General features: G+C 42.6%; 1 protein-coding gene across 1 annotated transcript in view; it reads left to right on the top strand.

The window, feature by feature from the left end:
* LOC311002080 (adhesion G protein-coupled receptor L3) overlaps positions 1 to 21,798 on the top strand; it is a 224,850-nt gene that overhangs the window by 133,575 nt on the left and 69,477 nt on the right. Inside the window, exons 7-8 of the mRNA XM_083993299.1 lie at positions 1,266 to 2,066; positions 19,139 to 19,498. Of these exons, the coding sequence (XP_083849425.1) occupies positions 1,266 to 2,066; positions 19,139 to 19,498 (1,161 nt within the window). The remainder of the gene's footprint in view (positions 1 to 1,265; positions 2,067 to 19,138; positions 19,499 to 21,798) is intronic.

Consider the following 21,798-nt stretch of genomic DNA (forward strand, 5'->3'; position numbering starts at 1 on the left):
CTCTGTTTTCGCTGTCTCTTTCTCCTGTTCCTCCTCGGAGCACGCAGCTTTTACCCCTCCATGGATCTGCGGCTAGAACCTGTCAGCGCTGTGTCAGGCTTCTGGCCCATTACAGCGGAAGGAGCCTCCACACACACACACACACACAGATACACAAATACACATGCACTTTGTTTGTATTTGTGATTTATTCTGAGCCCAAACCTGTGGGAAAAAAAGGCAAACTCCACTGTATGAATAATTTATTGTACCTTATCAGACTTGCACTTCAGCCTGTGTTTATTTTATTTGTTTATTAAAAATGTAAAGATTCATCTAAATCCATGAGCTACTATGGATTTCTAGTCATTGCAACCCTGAATCCAGATGTCATCTTTTTAGGGAGACAGAAAATTACAATTGCCTCAGTCTCAGATAATCCATAATGAGCAGAAATTAGCTTTCGCAAACGGAGCCCACTATTGACCTGCTCCAGCTGTATTGCCTTGGCCTAGCTTTATCAGATTTGAGTACAAACCAGTTCACATATAATTAGTTTCCCGTGTGCGGTGTCGTAAATCATGCCGCAGACTAAAAATGTCATGTGAATGAAATAATGGACCGGCAATCATTATATAGATGATGTAATTACTGTATTTTTCCCTTTCGTTTCGTTCTCTTCCTCCTAAAAAGCTGCCTCGGCCGATAATTGAAGCTATTTATAAAAATCTTTTAGTTTTGTGTTTGCATGTTTAATACTATTTATTAAGAAATAAGCACAGTGTTTAAATGAAGAAAATAATTAAATCTTTTTTTTTCTGGTGCAATTATGTTTAATTTGGAAGGAAAAAAAACAACAAACAATCTGAAGAGAACTTAAGTAAGTGCGTGTTTGTGTGCATGTGGGTAAGTCAGCCTGTGATAACACCCTCTGATTTGGATTAAATCAGAAGTGATAACCCTCAATTAATCTATTCACCTCTCCCCACAAGCTGGAGCTGTGTTCATTCAATGACACTGTAGCTAATTGCCTTAAGGATCAGAGAGTGAATCAGAAGTATCTTTTTACAAAAGCCGCAACAAATGAAGACTTAATACATGTGTAGGGATAAGTGCTGCATTGAAAGTATAGTGACCACAGTATAAGGGTATGGTTGAACTACTTGTTCCTTCACAGTGGAGAAGACTCAGACATAAGCTCATTTTTGTTGCATTCAGTTGCCTCTCTGGTTTAATACCTGCCAATGTAACTCTGTACTTGTTTTTCCCCCATTTTGGCTCCTCAGTATTCCTGTGCCCAGGGCTTCTGCGCAGGGTGTACCAGAGCGAGCACCTCTTTGAGTCGGACCACCAGTCAGGAGCCTGGTGCAAAGACCCTCTCCAAGCCTCCGATAAGATCTACTACATGCCCTGGACGCCGTACCGCACCGACACGCTGACCGAATACTCCTCCAAAGAAGACTTCATCGCCGGAAGGCCCACCACCACCTACAAACTCCCGCATCGTGTGGACGGAACCGGCTTCGTGGTCTACGACGGGGCGCTCTTCTTCAACAAGGAGCGCACGCGTAATATCGTCAAGTTCGACCTGCGGACTCGTATCAAGAGCGGCGAGGCCATCATCGCCAACGCCAACTACCACGACACGTCTCCGTACCGCTGGGGAGGGAAGTCGGACATCGACTTGGCTGTCGACGAAAACGGCCTATGGGTGATTTACGCCACGGAGCAGAACAACGGGCGGATCGTCATCAGCCAGCTCAACCCCTACACCCTGCGCGTGGAGGGCACCTGGGACACGGCTTACGACAAGCGCTCGGCTTCCAACGCCTTCATGATCTGTGGAATCCTCTACGTGGTGAAGTCGGTGTACGAGGACGACGACAACGAGGCCACAGGAAACAAGATCGACTACATCTACAACACAGAACTAAGTAAAGATGGCTTTCTGGACATCCCTTTCCCCAACTCCTATCAATACATCGCCGCTGTGGATTATAACCCCAGAGACAACCTGCTGTACGTTTGGAACAACTACCACGTGGTGAAGTACTCTCTGGATTTCGGCGCATTGGACAACAGACTCGGTAAGACCATTTTTATTCATCCATTTCCCTAATATTCATTCAAATCAGTGCAATGTAGTATTTCAGCGGTCCGTCCAACCACACCCCTAGAACAACCCTACTCCGTCCCTGAGGGATTTAGCATTTCAAAGTTGGACAACTACATTTAGCCTTGCGAGTTGAAAGGCTTCAAGAAGGGCAAAACTCTCAACATGCTGTTTGTTCTGCTCAACAGTTTTGTGTCGTGGGTTGTAAAGAACAGCTTGGCATCGCAAAGTGTTTACACTTTCTTTTTCATACTTTCGGTCAAGTATAAAGACGTAATTTAAAAATACTTATATAGAGAATGTGTCACCTCAAGATAGTGTAGGCTGGTGACAATTGGCAACACAGTATGAAAGGCTGCTCATTGTGCCCCCAACACACAGACTGTAGATGGCCAAAATAATTCACATAATGTGTTTTTTATCAGTTTTCATGTTACCATAGTCTGATAGTGGCGCAAAAAGATAACTAAATGAACAGACTCTCAGGTCTCTGACTCGTTGAGGGTTTAATACTGAGAATTTCTCACATTTGTGTTTTTTTAAGCCACAAGCTTGAGTCTTTCGCTCTCTCTCCTTGGTGCCTTTGCAAAGGAACTAACGGCTGCTCGCATTAAACTTCCACAAACTCGTTTGAAAAGTCTAATTTCTCCACTCCATTGTTCTTTTTATAAATTGGCGCTTGTTGGGAAGCATGAAACAGGAAAAAAAGAACCCGTTTTGACACACCAAGGTAATTCTTTGTGCTATCTCATCAACAGCTCTAGTCAAAAATGTCACAAGTTATTTGACTGTGAAGTCCCTACCTCGGCTTTCTCCTCTGGAGCTTTCTCTACCTGCCGCTTGCCACTTTAATTTGTTTTCCTTAGCTGGCTGCGACTCTACCCCAAATTTTTTTTTCCTCATCCCTTTTTTTTTTTTAATACACTGCGTCCTGCTTCAACACACCCCATAATGTATTCATTTATTCAGTGACCGTGCCTACAGTGTTTGCTTTTGATGATACACGGCTACCCATAATATAATTTGATGTAGTTAAGGAGAGTGAAATTGTGTTGTTATGTGCTTTCTGTATTACATGATTGTCCATCAATTTTTAACAGTGGCACACAATGATCACACACACTTCCATATGCACGCACACACACACACGCACACACTCACATGCAAGTGCACATTCTCTGCACTAGACTTCCTAGTAAGATGTTGAGCTGTGTGTTTGGCTTTTGTTGCACAGAATAGGCTGCGTTCCAAAGAGTTTGCTGCATGAATATAGATAGTAAAATGTTGCATTAAGTGGATGGATGGAGTCAGAGAACAAATATAAATGTCAGATAAACAGACTGATAAGGAATGAAAGAGTGATTGAATGGACTCTGGAGTAATAAACTGTTTAGTTTGATCAACTCCCGGACCAAGTTCAGTACGGACTCGGGGGTACAGGCTTATTCTGGATAAAGCAAGCGTTGCCGGCTGTGCACATTTCCCCACAATCCTCTCTCCTGAGGAGACTAATTTTGAGACAGTAGGATAGTTGCAACAAAATTGTTTGAATCAGCATCACTGTCAGCCACATCACGGCACACAAATTAGCTCCTGTCTGTTGCTGCGTTGTATTGTTTGCTCCATTTATGTGCTTCTCCGGTGAGGATGCGTAAAAAGATCAGAGAGATAAATGTGACTGAGGCAAAGTGGAAATATCAGTCACAACAACAGTGGCTGCTGCAGGAGAGAGCCACAGATGTGCAGAGGATGTGGTGCAGATATTACATACTAAAAAATAAAGTTTGACCACAGGCAAAGGTACTGGATCAAAACAGGATTTTTTTTTTCCGCCAGCTGAAAAACCCAGTGGTTTGATAATCTGAAGAAGAGGCAGTCATTCAGTAAATCTGGCCAGATAAACCAAAAAGGAGTCTAACGCCAGTGGAGTAGCTACTTCCCTTTTGCCGTAGACGTGTAGCCTCTGAAATTCCATCCAGTGTCATGATCACAGCGCCTGTTAACACTCCCAGAAAGGTGTCAGTCTCTGATCGCTCTAACGCACGCTCCTTTCCACCTCCATGAGCATGCATGACCTGCCGTACCAGTGGAGCATGCTATTTGGGCAACAGAGCAGGAGAGACACGGCCAGACCCACAGCTGGGGCTCCGGTGCCGTGTGCCAAACCACATGGGCCAGGGCACAGCAGCACATGCTGCAGCGCATTAGACAGGGGCACGGTAATGATATCTGGACTTCAAACTTTTACTGTCTCTTTTAATGATGTTTTATGCTTTTTGATCCTTTGGAAAAACCTGTTTTTGCTGCTGTTTGGGCTCCGGGCTTGATTTTCTATCTTCTAACCCTTCCAAAAAAAAATAAGAAAGAAAGAAAAAAGAATCGGAGAGTGACATTTGTTGATATTAACGAAAATAAACTTCTGCATTCAGAATACCTCCCACAAGAACCCTGTGCTAATCTGTATATGCGCTGCAGTCACAGAGCCCAAACAGCCTGTTTTCAAGGACAGATGATCTATGCCCGGGAGTGCTTCCATGACAACTCCATTGATAATTAAATTCACTGAATTGGTGATAAAAAAAAGTGCTTCACAGACTGCTGTTAGCAGGCAGATATAAAAGCTCTCTTACCATCAGTCCCCTTTTCATGATCAGATTGAATGCAGAACATGCAAGGACAAGTGCAACAGAACGCTCTGCGGTTCCAACACGAAAATAGCCAAAGCATATTGCAACACTTGAATAGTGAGGAGCATTCAGGAAGTGGAGGCAATTTTTTTTTTTTTTTTTTTTTAAACAGCAATATGACTTTTTTATTAAATAAATGCAAACTCATTCACAAAGGTCACCCTGATCTTCTGAGAAGATGTCGATTGTCCACCGTCCACTCCTGTGGGTGGGGACAGTTTGGAAGACACAGAGAGGGTTTGCAGGTCGGCAGGTCTCAGCGGAGAGAAAGCTGCGTGAAATCAGAGTCCAGATTACAAGCAGCAGAACTGTCACTGACCAGTAAATCACCTTTGGGGGGAAAAGAATAGGACTGTTCTATCAGAACTAGTACATCACATCATCTGAACGCTGTCCTCCTGAAAGCATGTTGCTGCTTATCAAGCCAGCCATGTGTCTATTCTTCAGACACACATAACCTGGTCACAGGTCAATAAGCAATCTATGACGGATATATCAGCCATGATCTCCAGATATGACTTATATGCTTATTACTGTGATCTTAGTGATGTTTTTACTTCTATATAAACTACTTTATATTCTCCATCTCCAAAAGTTACACATAATATCAAAAGTAGCTTGTCTGTGCCACATAATGATACTTGTTGCATTGGCCCTTTATGTTTATGGTAAAACTTTATTTGACGTAAAATGCATTATAACCATACTTATAATGAGTAATAATGCAGTTATAGAACTGTATAACTATAGTTATAAACACTCATAAATGATCATAATGCTTTATAACAATAATCATAACACACTATAAAACATTTCATCATGACTTATAAGGTCAGGAATTATAATAGGTTATAATTGTTAGTAACTCACTGACAATGCCCACATCGATAACGCATTATAAATATAGTTATAATGTGTTATAATTGGCTAATAGACGTGTATAACTATCATTATAAACATTCATAAATTATCATAAGGCTTTATAACAATAAGCATTACACATCACAGAACATTTTATAATGGCTTATAAGTCAAGTATAATAGAGTTATAATGCTCTATAATGTGTTGTGATTATTGTTATAAAGTCTTATGATAATTTAGGAGTGTTTATAATGATAGTTATACATGTTTATAAGCCAATTATAACACATTATAACTATATTTATTATAATGCATTATCGATGTGGGCATTGTCAGTGAGTTACTAACAATTATAACGTATTATAATAACCTTATAAATCATGATAAAATGTTTTATAGTGTGTTATGATTATTGTTATAAAGCATTATGATCATTTATGAGTGTTTATAACTATAGTTATACAGTTCTATAACTGCATTATAACTCATTATAAGTATGGTTATAATGTGTTATAGAGATAGGCGTCAAGTAATGTGTTACCATGTTTATGTTTTTATTATTATTTCTCGTCATGTTTTAGGTTTACACGGATCTGATCCACTAGATCAGCATCTGTTTCAATATTGGCCTTATTAAATGTTTTGGGTGTCGGAAACATGAGAGGGATCCACATCAATTACACTTTCTGTGTCAGTGTAATTTTTAAAAAATTCTCTGTTTTCACCACCAGTTCCACTCATTCAGTCACAGCAGGATACTGGATGAGTATGAAAAGCCTCATGTTACGTTACATAAAAAAATGACACCAGTGAGCACTGTGCTGGTTCAGTGTTGGTATCAGATCAGATGGAACTGAGGTATTGGAACCTACAGTATCAGTAACACACTTCAACAAAGTGTATTTTTTTCTACAGTTATTTAAGTTTCCAGGACTGTAGTTACATGCAGGGTTTTTTCTTCAAACTCAACAGGAGAAATGACTCCCGGCCTCACCTTTACCTGACTTACTCTGCCGCTGCGAGCTGGAGGCAGCGGCTGCATTCACTCCACAGGACTGCAAAGACGAGGGCAGCCACATGAGAATATGTGCTTCAGTCTCTCACACCTGCTGTTGCTGCTGTCAGCGGCACCAGTGTGCTTTCTTAACATAAGAGCATGTGCTGCTCATTAACACTCTTTCCTATAGGTACATCCCTGCATTAATGTACCTTTTTGATTGATTACAATGATGTGTTCACTGTTTTTATATGAACACGCACTGGGAGACTGTTGGTGATTCCTATCATTCACCCTGAGTGTTTACAGAATAGAGTGATCACTGTCTCTGAGTGTGTTGATACTTCTCTGCAGTCTGTCTGTGAAGTGTTCCCTTCATCTCATATTTCAGCGAGACAAACCTCTGAAGCCTGAACGCGCCGCTGCAGGAGTGATTTCTTTTGTTGACTCATAATTGGTGCATAAGATGCGGGCGCTGTGGCTGTCACAGATACATTGGCCTGTCTGGTGGCTCTGTAATTTTGCCACATGTTGCCATCTGGCCGGGGCACGGCGCCAGGCCTGCTGGCGCTGAGCGGCGCTCCGCAGACGCGGGGACCCGACCCTTCGTGGCGAAAAAACAGCCGACGTTTTGGACGCTCAGGCCCGCCTTGGCTCTGTTTTTGGAAGTGTCTGACACGTGCTAAATTCATTAAGACTGTCTGAGCAGTGGATGCCTGGCTGGCAAAGTCTGGTGGAGATAATCTAAGCGTGACTCAGTGTGCTCAGAGGCAATAAAAAAAAAACTGTTGTGTTGTTTCTGCTAACCATCCAATACCTTTCATTTTTCCTTTTGATTGACGCACTCTGACGTTCCATTATGCAGGTTCTAGTGACACCCCACAGTTGTCATGCGTCATCATAGATTAATTTCTCTCTTGATTACAAAGCTCTAAGGAAATATCTTGCTGAGCAATTCAAACTAAATGCTACTCTTCCACAAAAAAAAAAAAATCAGCCTTTTGCATGCTGCATGAAGCCCTTTTTGATGTCGAGGCTTAGGAATGTAGGCTACATGCTTATTTGCAGGCTACGCACTTATCACATGCCTGATGCACCTCTTGCAGAGGGCAATTTTGTTCGAGGAAAACTGCGAGGCTTAGGATTATACTTTGGAATGATTTCTCCAACACATGTGCACACACACGCACAAACACATGCACAAATGCACGACCCTTTTAATGCTGCGACACAATGGGGCTCTGTTAGTAATGCAGCTTTAGTTTTTTTTAGCGCAGAGACAGAGAACGCTTTGTTGGTACACAGCCTCTTTCAGCCATAGTCCCTCATGTAAGAATAATTTGTGATATATTATAAAATGTAATCATTGTTATCCCATTAGTGCTTGTGTTTTACGTCTCGTTATGGATTTTGAATGACGCCTTTGTCCACAGGAGCAGTCGAGCTCATATTTCAAGTGGTTTGCAGCGTGGCGCGTTGGTTGGCCCGGTTAGCGATAGCCCCGTTATACATCTCATGATTTTTTGACTGGCGTCCCTCCCGCTGACTGGCCATCCATCACCAGCCTCGCCGGCTCCACCTTGATCCAGAAACCATACACAGATCACCTGTGTAGTGAGAGCAGTGGCAGGCAATCCTTCAATTAAGGCCAACAGCCTATTCATCTCTCCTGACATGTGCAGAAATTGTGGAGGGAGGAAAAAAAAACACAAGCTACAAGTAAAAATCAAAGACTTTTGTCTCATGTGAAACACCTGTTTTTGTGCTGTTTTTTTCTTTACTCATTTATGTAAACGTACCACTAGCTACCCTCACACACACAGCCAATCAGCACCACTAGCTATCCTCACACACACAGCCAATCAGCACCACTAGCTACCCTCACACACACAGCCAATCAGCTGGGCCGTGTGTGATCTAAGCCTCTGTTTGGCAGCGGTTTCAAAAATGATGAATGTCAACTCATAGGAGTAAAACAAAACAAAAAAAAACTAGGTATATAACTGAGGTTAAGCTGTATTGTTCGGGGACACCCCTCCTCCCCACTGCTCTTTCACTCACTCCTGATGTGTGTGTGTGTGTGGCTACTGGTTTCTCTCGAGCCCCCAAAATTGCCACATTAAATTTAACAGGCTTGGTGGCACACAAGCTCAAAGTGATTTATTTTGGCCAATCAGCCGAGCAAATCTGATTGGAGGCCTCTGAAGCATCTTTAACTCTCTTTATCACCGGTGTCAGAGTTCCTCTGCACAGCTTTGCCTTATCCATTTTGGCCCATTCTACTGTTGGGTGACAGTTTTTGAAAAAAAAAAAAAAAAAAACTGACTGGAGGTTTTTTTGGCAAACGGCGAGGCCTTGGAGGGAGCGTGTCTTTGCTCTTAGTGAGTCTGAAATCCCCCCCTGCTCATGTGCTCACACTCCCCTGTCCTCCTTTTTGTTCCCCGCTAAGTCTAACAATGTTGGGTTTTGTCAGTAGCTTTACTCAAGCAGGTTTGAATTCAAACATTTCTTCATCTTAACCAGAAAATGTTGCTATTTTCTTCAGTTTTGAATGCAGACAAATAGTGCTATGAATGTTTAGATGCCTGACATTATTAGGGTTCTGAGACAGTTTGAGATTATATGAAATAAATAAATAAAAATCAAATGAGCAAAATCCTCTTTTGATGAGCTCATTTGCATGCAGCACGTTAAGGAAACAATGGCACTTGTATTTTAGTGTCTTTGTGTGCGTTTACAGCACATCTGTGCAGGGATTTTCAGCCACCAGTGCTTCACTGTAGTGCATATGCAAGCAGACGCGGCTCACATCTCCTCTGTCATTTAACTCAAACACACAGCCAGCGTCTCTGCGGGCTGGCGTCTCCGTGTGCATACATATCAGCCCAGTGCAAACGCTTCTCCCAGGGCTGCGTGACCTCCATAGATGCCCTCTCAAGTCCTGGGAAGAGAGCCTGGGAATGAGAAATTAATTGCCAAACAATGCATAGCTCCCATCCATTACGGTTCTCATCATGTCAGATGATATCGAAGCATTACCGGATGTCTGGCTGCATAATTTACCGCACCTCCAATCCAATCCAATCCCTCCACCACCGCCACCCAGACACACACACACACACACACACACACACACGTCCCTGTTGCACTCTCTGATGGATTTGTGGGCCCACCACAAAAGGCTCCATTAAATGACAGGACCTTTATCATCATTTTATTTTCCGACCATTCTCCTCACTGTGCGAGGACACATGTAGTGTTTATTTGGTGGGATCGTGTGACATAAACAGTGGGGAATTGATAACACTGGGAGTGAATCAGGCCATTATGGAGCAGGTACTGATGTTGGGAGATGGCTCAAAATAGTTGTTGAGCCTCGATAGATGGTTTTTTCTTTTTCTTTTTTTTGTCTAATTCACTCTGGTTTTGTTTCCTAACTGTTCCACTGGGACAGATCTTTTATGATTAAGCTCAAATTTGTCAGATTTCCATATTGGACCAAAATATGAAATGATCCTCATTATAAGCAGACAGATGAAATAAGAAATACTTAATCAGACTAGTCCTGTTGCATGGGTTTTCCTACATGAAATATAAATACCGCATTTGTATAACTTCTCGTCTTGAAGTGCTGCCAGTTCTTCCTTCTGTCATTCTCTCACACTCTCTGAAGCTTCTGAGCTTCTCATTATGACACTTTGTAACACCGGTAATCACTGGCAGCTTGACAGATGATTTGGTTCAAGGTTCATGTTTAAAGCAAAGACATCAAGAGACGCTTCCAACTTGCTTTCAGTTGTTAGAGATGAATATTGTGTGACTCGCTTAGTTGAATATTCCAGAAACATTGTTGGCTGAGTTAGAAGAGAGGATCTGTAGAGTAAGTACAAGCAGCCGGTTAGCTTAGCATAGCAGCCGGTTAGCTTAGCATAGCACAAGGACTGACAACAGGAACATTGGACCCATCCCAATAAATCCATAAACCATAAAAGAGCAAACAATAGCATAACAGCTAATGTAATCAGAAGACATAAAGTGTGTTGCTGTCTCAGCCAGCAACACCAACATTCACTCTCATTTCTATCACACTTTTTTCATTAAATAAAAAAAAAAGTTAGCATGCTAACCAGCTAGCCCCCGCTAAACCGTTTTCCAATAGCGACTAACTGCAGCAGGTGTAAAATCGCCACCATCCACTTATGGCAAGAAACCAAACAATCAAACTTAAAAATAGACCTACCTTTCAATCTCTTGAACCAGATCATCTGTTGAAGACACTTCCTGGTTAACATTCTTATAAGCTTGTCATCTGATACTGTGTAGAGTTTGCTAACCAGTGCGAACCTTGGTTCTGACAATGTTAGCACTAGTGCCTGAACCAGTCGAGTTGAAATAGTGAGGACCATAAACAACTGCCATGTAAATTGATCATAATGATGAACCAAGTTTGCCTGCAGGTAAAACAAGTTCTGACATCAGACCTATAACTTTAAGAGAAGCAGACTACAGAGTGAAAGCAGCACCCTCAGTTCAAACAGCCAAATATATGGTAGTAATTTATTTCTGAGAGACCCATTAACAGACATGATCATGGATTTGGGCTTCAAGTACACTTCAGTCTAAAAATACGTGTCCCAGCTCCCCAAAATCCCATTTTGCGGACTTTAAAACAGGCTCGTCGAAAGCAAGTGGGTGACATCACGCTTAGACTGTCCAATATTTTCTACAGTCTGTGAAAATGCCTACTAAAGATGTAACCATGCATAAAGGTTCAAATACTAAAATTAGGAGGTAATTGGGTTCAGCACAAGGCTGGAAGAGTCACTTTACCGTCTGATGCTCGTTTCATTTTTACCCCCGAAAGCCCTTTCCACCTCTTTTGATCTTGAGTCTGCAGAAGTTTCTCACAGAGCCGACAAACCCGCTCTCGGTGCGGAAATGGCAAGCCATATAAACCGGATTCATTTCATAATAGCATAGCAGGTTTTTTTCCTGGAGCGAAGTAGAGCGGGCTTATCTAATTGTGGAAGCCACGAGCCCAGGGATACAGAGAGAGAGGCTAATTAGTTTGAAACGAATGCTTTGAAATGAAGCACAAAGCTCCGTGTGTGGTGGAAACAGACTTCATGCGTTTGGTGAAGGGGATTTTGTGTAATAGAAGCGGAGCGTAAATGATGAGTGGAGTTGGTGTTTCAATGAGAGGAAGCCAGGAGAAGTTTGCCTCTGTCTTTTATGAATGAGAAGGTCGTCTAGGTAGGTGCAGGATCACTCTCAAGTCCATTGGTTTAAGACTCATGAATAGCTGACTAAGTTTTATTCACTCTTAATGAACTTAGTCTTAGCATTGAAACTCAACTAATTACTTTGAGGGTTCAGGTTATTCACTTGAGCTATGTTAAATTTTACCTTGTATCATTATGCAATACCTACTCTAATTAAACCTACTGCACAGAGGTTGCATTTGTTTAATTGACATTGAAATAAGAATTTTGTAAAAGCAATTTAGTGTTCAGGTTTGCGTTGTTTCTTTATCCAGCCCATTCTAAAAGTCCCAGCTAAAACAGTTTCTTGCTGTAAGGTCAGTGACGAGTCCCTCGGAGCATACTAAGAACTTGTTCACCTCCATTGGTGCTCTTGAGCTTTGTTTTCTTTTTCTTCTTTCTTTCATTCTCTGTCCTCATCCTTTTGGATAGAATGGGAAAGCTAGCAAAGCAAAACAAAATGTCCTTGTGTTGTCTCCAAGGCGATAGTGGCTGCAGACTGTGACTGCTGTCTGCTGCTCTGCTTTCTTCCCCCCTCCCCTCCCTCCTCTTCTTCTCCTTCTTCTTCTGCCTTTTTTTTTTTCGTGCCCATCTCGTGGAAAAGATGTACATGTTTGCTCAAGGACGCTGTCTTCTCTTCCACCTCTGCTCTCTGTCTCGCGCGTGTGTGTGTGTGTTTGCAGGCATATTTAACATACCGTGTGTAGACAGAACACTCTGAAAAATAATTTAACAGTGGACTTAATGGGATCATTGGGGAAGTATGGAATTACATTCGAGACAAGGTTCCCGGTGACTTTGAATTGAACTCATGCTGCGATGGTGATTTCTTTGTGCCATATTTTCTCTCTGTAATATCATATTACCTCCGGCACTGGAGACAATGCTGTGATAACTTTTATCATTATTATTTAAAAAGTGACTGGTTAACAAAAGAGAGACAATGGCAGCCAGTTATTGACTTCCCACAGTAACGACCGTCACAGTGACACAATGAGAAGAAGAAACTGCACATTCTTTCTCTTACAAATAAAAGAAGTTGCGTTCATAAGCATCTAACACACAATGCTGCACACTGCAGAACATGCTGTAGTGTTGTGCTAGAGCAGGTAGATACTGTATCTCTGTGTCAGATTAATGCATTGCTATCGATGCGTCATATTTTACCAGGTCACAGGTCAACATCTGAGTGGTCGATGTAAAACAAGATGTAAACACAGTGTTTGACACCAGAAACATGCCAGTAACTTGTGGACTCGCCCCAGCTCTCATGTTGCATTCACATGCTGTTGGCAGAATACGAAAACTAGGAATCTGTCCTGTTAATTCACCTTGGCAATGTGATTCAAAGCTTGTTAGTCCTACTGTCAATCTGGTTGTCACTGCTAGCGACTTCACTTGAATAAGCAACATTGCTGCTTTACTTTGCACTACTTGTACTTGCAAAATGCATGCAGCTCCTTGTAAAACTAGAGTGTAGCTAAGGGCTGAACACTGTGACGCGTGTGCAGCATCAGTCAGGTCACCAAATGGACGTGTCTGATTGAAAACAATCTTTAGAATCTGAAGGATGACTCAGTTATTAGTCATGATGATCCTATAGTTTACATGGAGGCCACTCTGCTGACTCACTGCTGAGCAGTGGACCGGGTCCAGAAGCAACGTCTCCCTGTGGGAAACAGTGTGATGAGGCCTTAGTTTGTGCTACAGTAAAACATTTACACAACAGGAGCACAGCAACAGAAACAAGAGGGAAGCAAAAGTCTTTCATACAGAAACATGAGTTACACACACACAGACTTTTTTTTTTCTCAAACTTTATTGTGTTCAAAATGTACATACATTCTCAAACAGGAAACTGTTGCATTCTTTTTTTTATTTTTAGAAGACATTACTTTTCTTACAATAAAAATAGAAAATTAAATCTACAAGGCTTAGTACTGAATAAGTAAATAGCTATGTTAAATATGTGAAAAATAAATAAATAAATAAAATAAAAGGTATAACACAAGTTGAAGGCATTGTACTTATTGGGACTCTTCACAAATAAACAAATTACATCGTATTGCAATTTCCATCATACCATTAATTTTTTCATTTCCATCTGCCAGTAAATTTAAGGAACTAAAATATTTGTTTAGTTCATTTTTAAAACAGATTATTGACAGGGATTTATTTTTCCATTTACAACAGTGTATATGGTATTTGCCCAAAAGTAATACTATATTTAACAAATTTGACATTTTTGAGGGGGCATCATCTTTGAAAAAAAAAGGATGTGCTCTTTATTAAAGGGTGTGACATTTTCTATTTCATTTTTTAACCAATCAAACCCTTTTTTCCAAAATAGTGTACACACAGACATATAGTATATGACTTAATTGATCAATAGTGTGAATTATTACTTACGAGTAGTGTTCAAATCTTGTTTTAAACCATCCAGCTAATGGATATCTTTGATATTTGTAACTGCAATGTTTTGATCCAGATATCATCTGTCAGTTTGGTTTCCTTATAAAACCGCTCCGCCACATGTCTGTACACCATTTACTGACTTGGCTAAAGCAACGAACCCCCTCAGCAAAAAGAAAAAAAAGTCAGTCACAGTCAGAATCTCTCCTGTATCAGCCACCCTGACCACTACAATAATTCCCTTATCCTAATAGGCCCATCTGCACAGCTTTCTAGCCGCTAGCTTATCTGAGCCTTGCACTGTGACCTCCACTGACCCCAATATGAGCTGTGAATTTCCATGATCAGATTTCCATGAGGTACTTTAATGGTCTCCTCCACTATATGCAGTTTAAGCACCACCGGGCAGATTTCAATTATACTGAAATTGATGCCACTCCGCTTTACCATGAGTGTGTGTGTGTGTGTGTGTGTGTGTGTGTGTGTGTGTGTGTGTGTGTGTGTGTGTGTGTGTGTGTGTGTGTGTGTGTGTGTGTGTGTGTGTGTGTGTGTGTGTGTGTGTGTGTGTGTGTGTGTGTGTGTGTGTGTGTGTGTGTGTGACATATTTTGGATTATCATCACTCCTCCTCACACACAGATGCATAAATAAGCTCTTTCATAAATAATCTAATAAATAGACTGTGTGTGTCCTTGAAGATATTTCTCCCTCCTGTTTTCATGATCATTACAGTCTGCTATGGGTTGCCATGGCGCAGATTGATGATGATGTCTAATAGTGGTTGTAGAATGTAAATGGTGATGTCTCTGGCTGGTGGAAATGTTAAATACCTATTTGAGCATTCATGTGATTTTTTTAAAGCCTGGTTGATGGGTGGTGGTGTCAGTTTACGTTGGTTGATGAGGGCTTGTGTTTGAGTGTGCGGCTGTTGGTGTGTGTACACACTTTTGTGCTGGCGGAGTCAAGTGTTTACATCTGTATAACGGTGTCTTTTTCAAGTTTTCGTGTTCTCGACTTAACATTTGCTTCTGTATACTCGGCAGATTTTTTTTCCGCCCCTGTCTGTGAGAGAAAATTATACAAGCTGCATTACCAGGTAGTCTGGGAGTAAAAAAGCTCTTCTTCTTGCCTCTACTTCAGATTGCAGCTCAATGAGATTCTTGTTATAGTTCCACTTTACTGATGGAGTGGCTCCGCAGGAGTGTCCAAGATACCTGCGGATCTTAAAAAACACAACAAACTCCTTTTGTTAGCGAGAGAGAAAACAAATACTCAATCAGCCGAGAAGTCTTGCTGCGGCAGCAACCTATTTAATCAACCTTGACTGTCGTTGAATGCTGTTAAGCGTTAAACGCATCGACTGCTGATAGTGCGTGTGGCTGGTGTCATTACAGCCTCTGGGCGTCTGTGCCGTTCCCCAAACAATGGCGCTAATTTATGCTGTCTAACTTTCAGCTCTCTCAGATTCACAGAGAAAATGGTCCTGATTTGCAAATTGAATCTGGTTGAGCTGGATTTGGGCGGTGGTGTCTGTTATCTGAGCTCTGTGATGTCCATTACACCTGCCATCCTAAACTCGACCCTCATTAAAATTTGTTTTGCTCCCCTTTCATACAAAGACTGGGACCATTTGTCACTTCTGTCATTTTGATTGTATCTCTGCATTAGGTGGAAACAGCGCCCCAAATTGCAGCTTTGCAAAGACCCAGTGTGTGTGTGTGTGTGTGTGTGTGTGTGTGTGTGTGTGTGTGTGTGTGTGTGTGTGTGTGTGTGTGTGTGTGTGTGTGTGTGTGTGTGTGTGTGTGTGTGTGTGTGTGTGTGTGTGTGTGTGTGTGTGTGTGTGTGTGTGAACGTAGTCTCCCATGAGAACTTATCTATAGGGTCTACAGCAGTGTTTCTCAACCAGGGGTACTTGGACCCCTAGTTCTTGGTGTAATTGCAAGGGCTACTTAAAAAGATAAAATATCATTTTATTGCCTGACATGTATCATTTTAATAATAATAATAATAATTGTTTCGATTTATATAGCGCCTTTCAAGACACCCAAGGACGCTACTAAAATAGTGACCGTAGCCATCATCATTGCCTAAACTGCAGGAGCTAAGCTAAGTGTGTTTTCACACTGGTGCTGAACCTCGATGATATATTTTTTTCAGCTAGTATGGTTCACACTGTTTTCACTCTGCTTCAAACCCTGCACCACTGGAAGAAGAAGCCAGAGGTTCTCATGTTTACATGACCCCACCATGCTAAAGTGAAGGTCTGAGGAGTAACGCTGAACTTAAACAATGGAGACACATGTACACAGTACACACGTACGCAGTACACACATACGCAGTACACACATACGCAGTACACACATACGCGGGTTATTTGTAGACAATGCACTCGGCTAACTACGGGAGCCTTTGTAGCTCTAACTGGTGGAGTATACAAGGCAGTTGAAATTTGCTGTTCATTGCACATATCTTAAAAACACAATATTGAAATCACATATTTGCCTTTAGAAATGTTAAAGGGATAGTTCACCCAAAATTCTAATTTCACTCATTATCTCCTCCCCCTCATGTGGACTAAGGGCTGGGAGAAGTTTCAGAGTCCTCCGTGGCTTCTCTGAGTTACAGCGGGGCTCTGTGCAGCACTGCATGTCCATATGACGGTTGAGAACGGAGCTCAATTTTCTTCGTCCAAAAAGACACACCAAAAAACATCCAAATACCTCCATGCTGCTCGTCTGTAATGTCCCTCTTGTATTGAAGCCCCAACATGAGAAATTGTTCCAAAAAAATTAAATAAGTCTATATTTTAAGCTTGTTTGTAGCGGAAGCTCCCAGTGTTGCTCTGCCGGAATCTTGCGCGATTTGCAGAGCCGTGAACTGGGTGTCCATGCAAATCGCGCAAGATTTGCACAGACACAGGCAGAGCAGTGAACTTAAAGACACAGAAGAAAGGCCAGCAGCACTCGTGTCCTTCTCATTGTCCTTTATTGCATACTTTTTTAATTGGTCTATTTACCTGTGGATTTACCTATAATATTTGAGATGTCTGGGTTGTTGAATATTTGTTATATTTTTCTATATATTGTTACATTTTTCTACATATTTCTATTTTTCTGATGTCTGTTATTTGTTATTTGTCTCGAATATTAATACTGATCAATCAAGTGATTAACCACACCTGTGAGTATTTAAATGCATCACTTCCTGCTGTATTTTGCACACTGAGGAAGGCGTTGTCGAAACCGGTCTGTGCATGTTAAGCATCGACGCAGTACAGTATGTAATAAAGGACAATGAGAAGGACACGAGTGCTGCTGGCCTTTCTTCTGTTTCTTTAAGTTTATCTTTTGGCCGTGCACCTCTTTAGTTTGTTCCTGAGAGTTTTGTTGGAGAGTGCGTGTTTTTCTTTGTTTTCTACTAGAGCAGTGAACTGAGACACTGGGAGCTTCTGCTACAAACAAGCTTAAAATATAGACTTATTTAATTTTTTTGGAACAATTTCTCATGTCGGGGCTTCAATACAAGAGGGACATTACAGACGAGCAGTATGGAGGTATTTGGATGTTTTTTCGTGTGTCTTTTTGGACGAAGAAAAGTTTCGTTCACAACCGTCATATGGACATGCAGTGCTGCACAGAGCCCCACTGTAACTCAGAGAAGCCACGGAGGACTCTGAAACTTCTCCCAGCCCTTAGTCCACATGAGGGGGAGGAGATAATGAGTGAAATTTGAATTTTGGGTGAACTATCCCTTTAATTAATATGCAATTAAAAGGCTATTTCTATTTCTGTTTAATTGGTTTTGGACTTTTTTGCCCCCCACCTTATGCCTGGGTAGTGTAGTGGTGAGGGGGGGCTGAGTCCAGTGCCTACGGTAAACTTTCTTTCAAACTTAACATAGTAACAATCATGACATATATGGCAGATTAGGGAATGATGCAGAACAATGTGTCAAAATAAAGATATTTCACAGAAAAGGCCTCTGATATATGATGAAGTACGGCCTCTCTGCGTGTCCTCTGACCCTCTGTGGTTTAACTGAGTCCACACTTTCATGAGAAGCCTGTAACTAAATGAATTTAGGGGCGCTGGTTTCCAATCAGGGACACGAGGGAAGGAGTATCAAGCAGACAGGATGGACGAGCAGATTGGATGATTGATGGCGGAGTGTGCAACAGCTCTTTGTGCATTTTAGCTGGGAAGAAAAGGATTACCGAGCCGGTGCACGGGTACATGTCGTCACGTGTGCACTTGTGTGTGTGTGTGTGTGTTTGTGTGTGTGTGTTATGATAGCCCTCATCTCACACAGCTCAGGTAAACAGAGTCATTAGCCAGCCGCCTCCTGGAGTGCAACCACAGGGAGCACTCCCATCCATGAAATAGGTATTCCAGTTTGTCCCGGCTGACCCAGAAATAGCTTGTAGCCGCGAAGCTCGGCTATTGACTGGCAGAGATATGCCCGTCGTCAATGGCTACATTTAGAGTGCACAGCTGGAGGCGTGTGTACGTGTGGCCCGGTGTGTGTTTGCGTGTATTAGCTTAGCTAGCGGGGGGTCCCGAACCAGGCGCCCGTTCATGCCTATTCAAGTCACACCTGCCAGCTCCAATTGATCCTCTTTGAACTATCTTCTCTTAAACTGACACGACCAAAGGAGGGAAGAATAGAACCCCCCTGCCAAAGCTCTGTCTTTTCTTCACCAGCACTAAAATAAATTTTGCTCTTCGACACAAATGAAGTGTGACTGAAAAGACAGAAAAGAAAAAAGACATTTACTCTCAATCTTTTCCCTGGAATATGTCGTTCATTGTGTTTTGTTTCATTTTTCTCAGAAACGTCCTCCTCTGTGATGGTCTACATGGACACCACCACCACCACCACCATGAGGACCACCACCCGACCCAGCACCGTCACCATGATGACCACCACCACGGCCAGGGCCACCACCACCAAGGCGCCGGCCACCACGGCCGCGGCGGCCCAGTGGCCTCGGACCACGTCGACGGCGCCGCCGCCGCTCCAAACGCTGGTGGAGGGTTTGACCCCCGAGGACGACGACAGAGCGCCGCCTTCATCCAAGCTGCCCAACATCAGGCTGGAGTACTGCAACCCTCTGGTGATGATGGACATCTCCTGGCCCAAGACCAAGCAGGGGGTCGTCGCCAAGATGTCCTGTCCAACTGGAACCATAGGTAATGCTTCCCCATCCAGATCCTCCATTTCACTCTCTACAGAGCACGGCTCTTCAACCCCCAACTAATGGAGACATGAAGCAGGAACCCCCTACTTTAAATATTTATTTTTTTAAAATGTGTATTATATTAAACTGGGCTTAGTATACCCTGGATTTAATACTAAGCTATCAAACAATACACAGGTTCATATTCATGTTTTTATTTTAAAGGTACAGTGAGTAAGGTGGCCATGCCGCTGTCATTTATAAACATACCTTGTTATATCAACAATGTCTGTCAATTGCATGATAATCATTAGCCTCGTAAACCAGCCTCTCGCGGAAATGCATTTCATTTCATTCCGAGGGAGAGTCTGGCCTCATTGCCGCTGTAAGCGTTTGGCCTGAAACCCTCAGAAGGCCGAGCCAATCAGCGTCGCCCGCTGTGATTGACACAGCACGTTGGCCAATCAGGGACCGACTGGTGCAACGCCCCGTCACTACACCAACTTGCTGATTGGCTGAATGGGGTTGTCTGTCAACGCTACTACCAAAGATATTAAACCGTCTTTGCTACTACTCCCGCCCAGCTCCCGCCCACCCCAAACGCTTAGAGGGGGGATGAGGCCAGACTCTCCTGAGAAATGAAATGAAATGCATTTCCGCGAGAGGCTGGTTTACGAGGCTAGATAATCATGGACACAAGCCACGCCACGCCACTAAACAACAATAACACAAACGCACCGTGCCGTGTCACAGCCTCTCGCCGCGGAATGTGATGGTCTCTGGGCCACAGCAGGTCGGGAACACCGGCCCCACCGGTGGTCGCAGTCCGTCTGTGGTACGGGTCGGTGCCGGCGGTCTGCTTTGGCCCAGAGACCATCAGATTTTACCGCGGGAGGACCTTGGGGAGGACACGGTGTTGCTCCAGATGAAGACCGGCGGGACCGGCGGCTGAGAGCTTCCTGTTTCTGCTCCGAGCTGCTGCAGCCTCGCGGGTGAGAGCGGAGCAGCTGCTGCATCCACATGCAGAACTCCGTTTGTAAAAGCCGAGTTATGATAAAAACTTCCAGATCATGAGCTGTCAGGAGTTTTTGATCGACATCTATTTCAGTTCTGCTCGTCGTAGAGTCCCCAAATTTACACATAAGGTGTGTTAAAGTGTCTAGTTTCATAATATAAAAAAAAGAAGCAAAAAACGTAAAATTACGTTATTGGCACTCAATGAGTTAATGATAAACGTGGAAACAAAACAATATACAGAATTGTATAATCAACAAAAAGTGTCATGACCCCCTGCAGTACCTCTGTGGACCCCCTAGGGGTCACGGACCGCCTGTTGAAGGCCTCTGCTATAGAGAATAACACATGACATCATTTGTAGTCACATGCTGCCAACTTGATAAATCATCCAAAACCTCTGTTTAAAAATGCAGCCCTGCTAGTGAAATATATATGTTGTTTCCCTCTGCGAGGATGTCAATACTCTCGTTAGGAGGATCCAGTCGGCTGTGAGCCCCTTCGCCTTGATGTCTTTTCGCTGGTGTGTGTTTTGTTTATGTTAACACTCCCCCTGCAGCTACTCGTTGCCTCGCTTCCCGTCCTCCCTCCTCACACTTTATCCCTGAATCACCGACGCAGGGTTAAAGATAGCTTTGCAATCGCGTACGTATGGAAACTAGTTACTAAACTAGTACACAACACACCCGCATTCATTTCCCTCGTCTCTGAGGACGCAATCGTTGTAATTAATTAGTGGCTAAACATATTTGTGCTTGGCGCTTTGAAAGAGCTGTAGTGCTTTGTTTATCCAGCATCATCCGACCGTTTGTCCCTGGATGTTGTGTTATTCCGGCTCGATACTGTGATTGTTAACTCCACTGTAAATAAAGATACGTTGAATGTGGGCTGCTTTATGTCAGAGTGCTGATCTCAGGTGGCAGACCATATTAAAATGAGACCTGACCACTGTGTATAGACGTTTACATTTTTTAAGCAAAGAGGCTGAAGATCATGCAGCGTTCTGGAAATGAGGACACGGAATAGCAAGGAAAGAATCAAAGCTTAAAAGGTAACCTAGAAACCATTTTATAGCGGCTTTCTGCTGTCAGACAGTATTGTTGCATAAATAAAGCAACTCAGTGGTTGTGATACATTATTACACACTGGGGAGAAAAAAATACAGACATAATGCACAGTAGATATGTAAAAAATGCTAAATGTGCTTCTGCTAATGAACTTTCTGGAGCTTTTTCATAGACCCAGTTACTCTACATCGGGTAGTGACATCATGCCCTCAAATCTGGCCATGAGCCTAAA

The sequence above is a fragment of the Trachurus trachurus genome (assembly GCF_905171665.1).
Source record: "Trachurus trachurus genome assembly, chromosome: 18".
NCBI lineage: Eukaryota > Metazoa > Chordata > Actinopteri > Carangiformes > Carangidae > Trachurus > Trachurus trachurus.